The 12,699-nt window shown below is 35.4% G+C and overlaps 2 protein-coding genes across 2 annotated transcripts in view; both read right to left on the bottom strand.

Moving 5' to 3' along the window:
* LOC136247807 (adhesion G-protein coupled receptor V1-like) overlaps nt 1–8,789 on the bottom strand; it is a 63,944-nt gene extending 55,155 nt beyond the window's left edge. Inside the window, exons 1-13 of the mRNA XM_066039630.1 lie at nt 8,588–8,789; nt 7,389–7,538; nt 4,976–5,182; nt 4,678–4,827; nt 4,422–4,625; nt 4,223–4,357; nt 3,594–3,794; nt 3,393–3,530; nt 3,133–3,336; nt 2,000–2,137; nt 1,720–1,926; nt 1,506–1,637; nt 1,244–1,450 (exon numbers count right to left, since the gene is read on the bottom strand). Of these exons, the coding sequence (XP_065895702.1) occupies nt 1,244–1,450; nt 1,506–1,637; nt 1,720–1,926; nt 2,000–2,137; nt 3,133–3,336; nt 3,393–3,530; nt 3,594–3,794; nt 4,223–4,357; nt 4,422–4,625; nt 4,678–4,827; nt 4,976–5,182; nt 7,389–7,538; nt 8,588–8,789 (2,275 nt within the window). The remainder of the gene's footprint in view (nt 1–1,243; nt 1,451–1,505; nt 1,638–1,719; nt 1,927–1,999; nt 2,138–3,132; nt 3,337–3,392; nt 3,531–3,593; nt 3,795–4,222; nt 4,358–4,421; nt 4,626–4,677; nt 4,828–4,975; nt 5,183–7,388; nt 7,539–8,587) is intronic.
* A 539-nt stretch (nt 8,790–9,328) lies between these two features.
* The window catches only part of LOC136247806 (adhesion G-protein coupled receptor V1-like), a 52,903-nt gene continuing 49,532 nt past the window's right edge, over nt 9,329–12,699 (bottom strand). The window contains exons 85-88 of the mRNA XM_066039629.1: nt 11,043–11,243; nt 10,847–10,984; nt 10,587–10,790; nt 9,329–9,489 (exon numbers count right to left, since the gene is read on the bottom strand). Of these exons, the coding sequence (XP_065895701.1) occupies nt 9,329–9,489; nt 10,587–10,790; nt 10,847–10,984; nt 11,043–11,243 (704 nt within the window). The remainder of the gene's footprint in view (nt 9,490–10,586; nt 10,791–10,846; nt 10,985–11,042; nt 11,244–12,699) is intronic.

Genomic DNA, 12,699 nt, shown 5'->3' with positions numbered 1-12,699 from the left:
CTCAAATGTAATGTCATCTCGCGAGTGTGAGAGATTAAAAAACTCACTAATTAAAAAGTGTGGCACCCATTTTACTCAGGAGTATTCATCCCAACTGAAATAGGATGAATACTCGTGAACAAAATGGGTGCCACACCCTTATATTATCAAGTTTTTAAATCACTTGCACTCTTGTGAGGCAACATCACATTTGAGCAGTACCGTAATTATGTTTCTTATGTTGCTATTATATTATACCATGAAACAATGTTATTGTGTACATATGTAAAACTATTGCATACTAAAGTAACAATGCTGTTTTGGGATGTAATGTGACAAAGTTTTAGCATGATATCGTGATACAAGACGTTATGGGTTGCCGGATAGTAGATACATGCAAAATAGAAAGGCTATAAGACCCCCTTCTCAAATCTGGTCACAATATTATTATTCTGTGACAAATACTGTATGTATGTATCAGAGAGAATTAGGAACTTTTAAGTTTGATTAAACAATAAAATGTAGGGAAAGAAGGGAGGTCACCAACACCTGTTGATATACTTATAGAGAAGCCATGCACCACAATACTGTGAATCAACACCTTGTGCTGTCAGCAAAAATAAATGGTATATACACAAAGGAGGACAAAGGTAAGTCCATGATGCATGCACTTTACATGCTGTGGTATGCCAAAAGACACATCGCAGGACCAAGTGAATCAAACAGTGAAAAAATCAAGCCGGTAGTCTTAGTCATTATCGAGGTATGCTTGTCTGAAGGAATCAGGCAGGCAGGCAGGAAGGCAGGCAGGCAGGCAGGCAGGCAGGCAGGCAGGCAGGCAGGCAGGCAGGCAGGCAGGCAGGCAGGCAGGCAGGCAGGCAGGCAGGCAGGCAGGCAGGCAGGCAGGCAGGCAGGCAGGCAGGCAGGCAGGCAGGCAAGCAGGCAGGCAGGCAGGCAGGCAGGCAGGCAGGCAGTCAGTCAGTAGAAAATTCCATTGAATAAGAATTATAAAACATTTTGTACCTACCTTTCAGAGACGTTTTGGGTCATACTGAAGGTAACTTTTGGGCTTGGTAAAGCCTAACCAATATTGCCAAAGCATCAGGATCGTCTTGTGTATATAGCTAATTTTTAGTTGATTTCTTTTTGGCCAGAAAAACCTAAATCTCCATGATCTCTGTTATACAGTACTACCATACTATATGATAATGTTTGGCTCATGTACACATGGAATCTGGACAAGCACTAGTTACATGTCACTAACTTGTAGTATCCATTATGGTGATGTTAGCTTGTGATGGGTTAGTAACACTAACTCTATTTTGTAGTGATGTTGACTGAATGGTGAGATAAATGGTTTCATCATCTTCCACTACATTATCATCAGTTATTGGAACATCAAATGAACTGATTGTCTCTCCAGCAGTAAATGTGACTTGATATGATCCTGAACCATAATCATCCATTCCTCCTAAGATATTTAATAACACTCATTAGACCACTCTATATACTAGGCATATCATTACCTGATCCACTCATATCAGTTATAACTACAATAATATCAGTTGATGATGGGTTACTGAGAACTAGTACTGGTTGTGCTGGTCCTTCATCTTCATCAATAATGTATGATGACTGGTTGAAGCTTACTGTGATATCTGTTGGGACATAACACAGGATGTAACTTTCTAATTGTTTATACAGTATCAATAATTTTGTTATATAGTGTAATGCCCTCACCATCATCATCCACAATGGTCACTGTTACTTCCCTAGGATCTCCTACAACAACTCCATCAGGTAGTGCGGACTGATTAATAGTGAGATTAAAGGTCTCATCATCTTCTAATATATTATCATCAGTGATAAGAATGTTGAGTCGTGATGAATTTACTCCAGCAGAGAATGTGACAGTATACACTCCAGATGTGTAATCTCTATCATTACCTGTAATAATGTAACAGTCAACAATTTATCACTCATCATCACATTATGTATTAGTGTAATGTTGTACACTCACCAGTAGCTGTTCCATCACTACTAAACACTTGTACAGTGACATCAGTAGCAGGTGAACTACTCAGTTCTAACATTATTGTAACATTACTGACATCTTCATTAACACTGTATGTGGACTGGCTGAATCTCACAGATATAACTGCATTAAAATAAAATGGACATAATATTGTATGTGATGCAAAATTACATAAATAAGCTAAATCCACCAATTATGGTCTTTATGCTTGTTGATACGTATAATTTTTTCCATGGTAGTACTCCCACACTTAGCCATATAGAGCCTATCTGTATGCAAATGGTTTTGGAAAACTGTGTTTACCCAACTGTATGCATCTGTCCACAATTGCATGAACAAAATGTGAACATCAAAATGAAGTTAGTATAATTTCTATTATGAAGTGTAAAAGTGGTAGAAATACAGACACAATGGGTCAGTTGCTAGAGAGTTCCATTCAACTACTCTAATAGAACATACGATTATATACTCCAAAATGTTAACAAAATACCCTAAGTCACTTTTACTGTTTACGATATTTAGATAATATAATAATAAAATAAATTTTATACTGTTACACTGTAATGCGTTGCACACATCTTTATGGTACATAATACTTCACTTGAAAAGTTGTTACTAGAAATTTCTTTTAACACAATGGGTCAGTCGGTAGACACAAAAAAAAGAAAAGAGAAACACTAGCCATTTTGAGACATGCTTTGGATTTCTGGTCACACACGTAATATTTGCAAATAGATAAATAGGATTAAACAAAACATAATTTAATACTGCACTGTCAGTGTCTACAGACATATTAAATACCTTCTAGTTAACTACTAGCCACATAACCATTATGAACATAGCTAGTAGCTACACACGTAGCTCTATGATGACACAATATCACAAATTTGTTTAGCCAGGGGTGGGGGCTACTGGTATTAAGAGAGATAGAGAATGTTACCTTTTGTGATAAAAATTTTATACACAAACTGTTCTATTGGAGTATATCGAACTATTACAAATTGATTTCTAGGTGTCATATCATCTTATTATTTTTCTATTTGTAACTAAACTACAAATTGGGTCTGAACAACAACTTTTCAAATAGGTGTGACTTTAATGCGCAAACACTTTTGTACCTCCATGATTAACGATGGTCACAGTAGTAGAATTATTATCAACACTTATTGATAAACAAGTTGTCATCAATATTGTAGTAATATCAAATGTCTCATCATCTTCGTGTATCATATCATTAATAATATCTACACTATATAATGATGATGTCAACCCAGCTGGTATGACAAGTAGTGATTGTTGTGTTATATTATAATCTTCTCCACCTGTGAAAGATATGTACATTAATAGTATCATGTAGTCATTGGGTTAACAATATTACCAGTAGTTGTCACATCAGTGATAGTGACTAGTATAGTTACATCTTGTGAAGTTACTCTACTAAGTGTAACACCCACTAGTAATTGACCATCAACTTCTGATACCGAATATTCTGTTTGGTTCAGTGACAATATTGACTCTGTGTTTGAATATAGTTATAATATTTTTTACAAGATTACAACTCTTTAGTCACTCCACTCACCATCATCATCCATTATAGTCACATTACTACTGATAACATCTCCAGTAGTAACTCCACATGTAGTAACAGACTCTATAGTGACACTGAACACTTCATCACATTCTACAACATCATTATCAATAATATCTATTGTAAATGATTGTGCTAATACTCCAGCAGGAACTTCAACTCTGATCATTGTTCCATTGTAATCATCAACGTCTGTGAATACAAACAATTAGGTTATGTACTTACAACATACAACACACATTTTGTGTAAATGTTGTTCTTTTTCAGTGTAAAAGATGTGTACATATTATGTGATGCATGTATAGCAGTGCAACAATGAAGATGATATATAAGACAGCCTTCTAGCAACAGTATATATAGGAAGAAAAGTTAAAGCAAACAATTAGCCATGTAAAATTTAATCGTTAGTTGAAAATATTCCTGAAAAGTTATTTGAGTGTATGACTGTTTGTTTAAAGTATCTTGACTGCTCTATTAGATTGTATAAAAGAACTAGCTTAAACCACAAAGACCCACTGTAATAAAAATGGAGAGGTCTCAGCTCCCCTATCCTATCAGTTGCTACACCTATTTCTTAATACAAAATGTTCATGTAATCAATGTCCAATTGCTTTACCCACCTGTTGCAGTGATGTCCATTGTAGTCAGTACAACTTCAAATGGTTCAGATGATACTTGACTGAATCTTAGTGTTAATGTCACTTCACTACTGTTCTCTCTTGTCTCATAACTGGACTGTTCAATGTTCACCACAACTATGCAAGATTATTATATATGTCACACACTGATCAACATAGATATATTATACTACTATCATACCTGTACTATCAGTGATTCTTCCAACTGAAGTGTCCCTACCTACTCTCACTAGAGGATTATCACTAGCAAGTGTTAAATTCATATCAAAAGTCTCCACTCCTTCTACTACATTATCACAGCTCACTGATATGTTACCTCTACCCTCTGTTGATCCAGCTTCAATTGTTATAGTAATTGGATTAGAGTCAAAGTCAACACCTGATCCTATAGGAGTATAGTAGTCACTAAACATTATATCTACCAATGTATTCCTTACCATTTGCGTTTACTGGTGATTGTTCAAAAGGAGTAACTATTACATCAAGAGGAGCTGAAGATGTTCCCCCAACCTTAACAACTACCACCTCTATTATTCCTGATGATTCACTACCAGTAAATTGTCCTTCATCAAAGTTGATCACAACCACTAAACAACAATAACAAATAAATCAAGTAATTGCATATTTTCGAAAGATAATTGTTGTCAATTGTAATTACTTATAATTTGACTGTTATTTCATATCATATGATTGTGAATTTTTGCACCAACAAGGTATGAATATTAATAGACTCACCAGTATTATCAGTGATATCTCCAACAACCACATCACGACTACCAGCTGATATCCTTCCATTAAATAATTCTGGTACAGTTAATGTTAAGTCAAACATTTCATCTCCCTCAACAATGGTATCATTGAACACTGATATATTAACATTACTTGTTGTTATACCACTGGAGAATGTGACTGTTTGGTTTTCAGTGTTAAAGTCAACACCACCTGTAAAGAAACAATGTCATATTAAAACTCAATGTAAACACAATTTTGCTGTAATGGGTGGTTGTATCTTTGAAAGAAAAGTTACCAAATAGCTGATATCTGCAGCCAAGAATAAAATTAATGTCAATGCAGATTGTAACTAATACATTGGATGGCTCAAGTTCATTATTGCATTCCTTTCAACTCTGATTAGCTAATAACTTTGTTACCTTTTTCTATAGTTAATGTGAGAATTGCTGCCAAATTATTACACAGTTAGATTTCAGAGTAATTAGTTTTAATGCTGCAGGACTGAATGCTGACGATAAATAAGAATACAATGTTAAATGTGTGTTAATTATAGCTACATTCATTCTTCACTTCCCTATATATCAGCTTGTTTCTATGGTCACTTTTACTTTCATAGACACTTCCTACTGTATAGCTAAGTAGGCCTTAGACAATGGTATGTATCATTTCGTTTGATGTGTGGAGGTATCTTATTTGCAAAGAAACCTGGTATCAGGTGTCTTACTGTAAGACACCTGACAGTTGTTTACAACCACAATGTGGCCTACAGTAATACAATTAGCCTTTGTGGACAATTAGTTTTTTGCACATCAGTAAACACTAAGCGATTGCGAGCAGATTGTTACAAAGAAATTACACTCAGGTACGCTGTTATCGTGGGTAGCTCAGTGGATTTATAGACCATCGTGGTACAAGCCATTAATTCAGTTTGTGGCCTTCACCATATTAAAGCACGCTCTCTAGACCAAGACAGCCATGTTGGCACTGGCTACTCCCATTTGCTGCCATTCACACATATCTATAATGCCTCAAACATACTTTTTATCGACCTTACAAACCTTCAGTTATTCACGCTTCATGACTTGCACGACCTCACATCTTTTACTCGCTGAAAAACCCTAGGTGTTTACAATGGGAACTCTCTATACTAACTCACTGCTTCTACGCCATTATCTAAAACACTTAGACACTCACAATAGGCGTTGCGCCGAGGTAATTATTGACGTCACCGATGGTTTTTAAATCCTCGAAGACACCTATTACGAGTGTCTAACTATTACTAAAAGCCCATTGAGTTTTTTTCCAGGTCACTTATGCTAACCATCCTATTTTTCAAAAACAATGCCAGCACTTCCCCAAAAGACAAGCTGTTTTGAATAGAGGATTTGACTTTTTCTAAATCAAATACATTAGTTAACTGATATAAATTGTACCACTGGTACGTGATCATAATTTTGTTGTTCCAAGGTACAACTTGCATGGGCACAATGAAATCCAGGTGTTTGCAAAATGTCTAAAGGATGTAATAATGCATTCAAAGTGACTCAGAAGGTTTCGTACCATGTGAGCCAGTCACAATATAATGGTAATATTAACACATAATATAATTTACACTTAGACCTTGTAATTGTTATTTTTGTATACTTTTAGCTAATGTAAAATACCGTAATTTTTTCATCGTAAAATAATTTTTGTAAGCAAAATTAGTACAAAAATTTCTTACACGAAAATTTTTATCCAAGATCAAACTACTCTATTAGAGTAGTCATTAACAGAGTAGTTGTTCATGTAAATCATACAAACAAAAAATTTATACAATTTTTTTATTTTGCACAAAAATAAAGTGAATTATGGTATATAGTCAATATAACTAGCATAAGAATACCATGCCATTGTAATTTCATAAAACTGAAGGACTCATTTCAATTGTAAGCACTTTCAGGTAACATCAAGTTCCCAAGTTAGAGCCTTTGAAAAAGATGATGAAGCAAGGTAAAAAGTGGATGAAAGATTGCAACTTTGTAATGCTGACTGTTTATATTTGTATATTAAATAAATACATAGTGGAGTGTGAACATGCTATGACATGGATGTCAACTTTGGGAGTGCAAAAGAATGTCCCCCTCCCCCCAAAGTAAATTCTGACCAGAGATAGTAGTAAGCAGCAATGTACAAAGTATTTAAGTTTAATATTGCAGGTATAGTACCTTGATTGTTAATAAGCATTACAATACCACATGCACCCTTCTCTTTCCCGCTGCCTATGCTTTTAACAAAGTTCATAGTTTACAAAACTAGTAACCTGGTACATGTGTCAGTTACCTTTTCAACATCACATGTGTTGAAGTACTGCGTAATTATTTAGCAATTGTGTAAACCCAGCAAGTTGGTTCAGTTCATGAATTTGGTAACATACCTTCAGCAGAAACAGGTGATTGTTCTGATGGAGTTACAACCACATCAAATGATCTACTAGATGTTCCTCCTATTAGCTCCAGTATTACCACTACTGATCCAGTTTCTTCAGAGCCAAAGAATCTGTCCTGTCTAAATTGCACTGAAATATCTGCAAGCAAAATGTGTAATAATAATAATAACAGGCATCTTACGGTACCGCTCAAATGTAATGTCGTCTCACGAGTGTGAGAGATTAAAAAACTCACTAATTAAAAAGCGTGGCACCCATTTTACTCATGAGTATTCATCCCAAATGAAATAGGATGAAAACTCGTGAACGAAATGGGTGCCACGCCCTTATATTATCAAGTTTTAAAACCACTTGCACTCTTGTGAGACGACATCACATTTGAGCAGTACCGTAATTATGTTTCTTATGTTGCTATTATACCATGAAACAATGTTATTGTGTACATGTGTAAAAGTATTGCATACTAAAGTAGCAATGCTGTATTGGGGTGTAATTTGACAAAGTTTTTTAGCATGATACCCTAATACAAGACATTATGGGATGTCGGATAGTAGATACATGCAAAATAGAAAGGCTATAAGACCCCCTTCTCAAATCTGGTCACAATATTATTATTATTCTGTAATAAATACTCTATGTATGTATAAGAGAAAATTTGGAAATTTAAGTTTGATTAAAGAGGGAAACAAGGGAGGTCACCTACACCTGTTGATAAACTCATAGAGAAGCCATGCACCACAATACCGTGAATCAACACCTTGTGCTGTCAGCAAAATAAATGGTACACAAAGGAGGACAAAGGTAAGTCCATGATGCATGCACTTTACATGCTGTGGTATGCCAAAAGACACATCTCAGGACCAAGTGAAACATCAAGCAGTGAAAAAATCAAGCAGGTAGTCTTAGTTGTCATCGAGGTATGCTTGTCTGAGGGAATCAGGAAGGCAGTCAGACAGGCAGGCAGGCAGGCCGGCCGGCAGGCAGGCAGGCAGGCAGGCAGGCAGGCAGGCAGGCAGGCAGGCAGGCAGGCAGGCAGGCAGGCAGGCAGGCAGGCAGGCAGGCAGGCAGGCAAGCCAGAAAAACCTAAATCTCCATGATCTCTATTATACAGTACTAACATACTTTATGATAAAGTTTGGCTCATGTACACATGGAATCTGGACAAGCACTAGTAACATGTCACTAACTTGTAGTATCCACTATGGTGATGTTAGCTTGTGATGGGTTAGTAACACTAACTCTATTTGGTAGTGATGTTGACTGAATGGTGAGATCAATGGTTTCATCATCTTCCACTATATTGTCATCAGTTATTGGAACATCAAATGAACTGATTGTCTCTCCAGCAGTAAATGTGACTTGATATGATCCTGAACCATAATCATCCATTCCTCCTAAGATATTTGATAACACTCGTTAGACCACTCTATATACTAGGCATATCATTACCTGATCCACTCATATCAGTTATAGCTACAATAATATCAGTTGATGATGGGTTACTGAGAACTAATACAGGTTGTGCTGGTCCTTCATCTTCATCAACAATGTATGATGACTGGCTGAAGCTTACAGTAATATCTGTAGGGACATAACACAGGATGTAACTTTCCAATTGTTTATACGGTATCAATAATTTTATATTTTGCTATAATAGTGTAATGCCCTCACCATCATCATCCACAATGGTCACCGTCACTTGACTAGGATCTCCTACAACAATTCCATCAGGCAATGAGGACTGATTAATAGTGAGATTAAAAGTCTCATTATCTTCTAATATATCATCATCAGTGATAAGAACGTTGAGTTGAGATGAATTTACTCCAGCAGAGAATGTGACAGTATACACTCCAGATGTGTAATCTCTATCATTACCTGTAATAATGTAACAGTCAACAATTTATCACTCATCATCACATTATGTATTAGTGTAATGTTGTACACTCACCAGTAGCTGTTCCATCACTACTAAACACTTGTACAGTGACATCAGTAGCAGGTGAACTACTCAGTTCTAACATTATTGTAACATTACTGACATCTTCATTAACACTGTATGTGGACTGGCTGAATCTCACAGATATAACTGCATTAAAATAAAATGGACATAATATTGTATGTGATGCAAAATTACATAAATAAGCTAAATCCACCAATTATGGTCTTTATGCTTGTTGATACTTCTAATTTTTTCCATGGTAGTACTCCCACACTTAGCCATATAGAGCCTATCTATATGCAAATGGTTTTGGAAAACTGTGTTTGCCCACTGTATGCATCTGTCCACAATTGCGTGAACAAAATGTGAACATCAAAATGATGTCAGTATAATTTATATTATGAAGCGTACAAGTGGTTAAAATACAGATACAGTGGGACTTCATTATCTGAACACCTGTGTGTCTGTTCAAACACAATTTAGAAAAATGAGATTGTTTGGACACATAAAGTCAATTCATTTATATACAGAGTTCCATTCAATTACTCTAATAGAACATATAATAATATGCTCCAACGTGTTAACAAAATACTCTAAGTCACTTTTACTGTTTACGATATTATTTTAGATAATGGAATAATAATAAATTATATTTTATACTGTTACACTGTAATGCATTATACACATCTTTATGGTACATAATACTTTATCAACTGTAAACAATCTCAGAAGTTAGTCTATACCTATTTGAGAAGTTGTTACTAGGATTTTCTTTTAACACACAATGGGTCAGTCGGTAGATACAGAAAAAAGAAAAGAAAAACAACAGCCATTTTGAGACATGTTTTGGACTTCTGGTCATACACATAATATTTGCAAATAGATTAATAGGATTAAACAAAACATACTTAATACTGCACTGTCAGTGTCTACAGACATATTAAACACCTTCTAGTTAACTACAAGCCATATAACCATTATGAACATAGCTGGTAGCTACACACGTAGCTCTATGATGACACAGTATCATACATTTTTTAGCCAGGGGTGGGGGATACTGGTATTAAGAGATCTTCATCTACAGATAACATTACCATTCGCAATCAAAAGTTTATGCACTGACTGCTCTATTAGAGTATCTCGATCATTTTGCAACAATTTTTCTTTTTGTAACTAAAATGCTAAATGAGTCTGAGCAATAAGTTTTCAAATAGATATGGCTTAATGCACAAATACTTACATACCTCCTTGATTAACAATGGTCGCAGTAGCAGAATTATCATCAACACTTATTGATAAACAAGTTGTCATCAATGTTATAGTAATATCAAATGTCTCATCATCTTCATGTATCATATCATTAATAATATCTACACTATATAATGAGGATGTCAACCCAGCTGGTATGATGAGTAGTGATTGTTGTGTTACATTATAATCTTCTCCACCTGTGAAAGATATGTACATTAATAGTATCGTGTAGTCATTGGGTTAACAATATTACTAGTAGTTGTCCCATCAGTGATAGTGACTAGTACAGTTACATCTTTTGATGTTACTCTACTAAGTGTAACAACCACTAGTAATTGACCATCATCTTCTGATACTGAATATTCTGTTTGGTTCAGTGACAATGCTGCCTCTGTGGGTGAATAGTTATAAATTAAAAGATTACAACTCTGTAGTCATTCTCTACTCACCATCATCATCCATTATAGTCACATTACTACTAATAACAACTCCAGTAATAACTCCGCATGTGGTAACAGACGCTATAGTGACACTGAATAATTCATCACATTCTACAACATCATTATCAATAATGTTTATTGTGAATGATTGTGTTAATACTCCAGCAGGAACATCAACTGTGATACTTGTTCCATTGTAATCCTCAACATCTGTTAATACAATCAATTTAATTACATACTAGTAAACAAACACATTACAACACACAACACACATTGGAAATGTAGTTCTTTTATAGTGTAAAAGATGTGCACGTATAATAATAATATTTGACCTAATTTTAGAAAAGCATCGATATCCACACATTTTTCAAATTAATTTTACAGGTTTTTGCAGTTTAATTTGTCATCTTTGCAATTGACTTCAACCTAATGCAAAAGCGACAAACTCCATTGCAAAAGCGACAAATTCAATTGCAAACGGGATAAATTCCACAGCAAAAGTGATGAACTCTACTGCAAACCGGTATAACTCATCACCTTTGCAAAAGAGTTTGTCATAATTACATTGACTACCACAAACCAGCCACTCATCACCAGGTGGATCATTTTTGCCATGGAGCCGGAATACCACTTGAGACACAACAAGCTAGCTGGAGCTGGTTATACGCGAAGCCATTCAAGTTAATTAGCTTTTTGCGAGTGACCACACCCATCACCAATGGTGAAGCATAACTACCAATGCTGTTGAAGAAGCTGTAGCAGAAGGATTATTGCCTTATAAAGAGTTGTTTACAACAGTTGTACTTCAACAAGATAAAGAAGCAGCTGCTACATTTTGTGTTCGTGTTTACTGCAAAACAGAAGAATTTAATTGCTAATACCATACCTGTTTCACTGCCCATACAAAAGTCTCAATAGTAGCAGTGAAATTTATCCCGTATTTCACTGACAGCAGTGAAAAAGTTGTAATTGTAATTTTATTGGCTAGAATTTATGTTAACAATGTAGCGCCAATTAGTGTCGACGCATGTTTAGTGTGTTTAGTACATAGTGACAAATTGCGTACATGGCAATGCTAATGCACAGCATGCGTATATGCAGCGAGTATGGTATTAACTGGGAATAGCATGGGTAGCAGTGAAATTTTGGATAAATACCACTCTTGTTGTATTGGAAATGGTATATTTCACTCGGCTTCGCCTCGTGAAATTTATCTCCATTTCCAATACAACACTCGTTATATTTATCCCAAATTTCACTGCTACCCATGCTATTACTAGTACAATCTGGATGAATTCTACTTCAAAAGTGGCAAACTCTACTGCAAACGAGATGAAGTCAATTGCAAAGGTGACAAATTCAATTGCAAAAACCTGTAATTGCTCTTTGTCATCTATAGGGACAGAGGAATAGTTGCTGTTGAAGGTATGCTTCTGTGTTTGAGAAGAAAGGCAAATTTACTGGAGCAAAATTGTCGGTAAATTATTTTGTCACCATAACGTAAACAAATGTCTGTGACTTAGAAACCCACTTGTGTATGTATGTAAATGAAACAAGGACTTTTGAACTCCCTATGAACCAGGTTTAATCAAGTGGAGCGTCAATTCACTGACCAGTGAGACAATAAAAAATCTGTGCAGACTTTTTCCTGAAACTTGCAATTTTT

Source organism: Dysidea avara, chromosome 2 (assembly GCF_963678975.1).
Source record: "Dysidea avara chromosome 2, odDysAvar1.4, whole genome shotgun sequence".
NCBI lineage: Eukaryota > Metazoa > Porifera > Demospongiae > Dictyoceratida > Dysideidae > Dysidea > Dysidea avara.
This window is presented reverse-complemented; position numbering and strand designations above follow the sequence as displayed.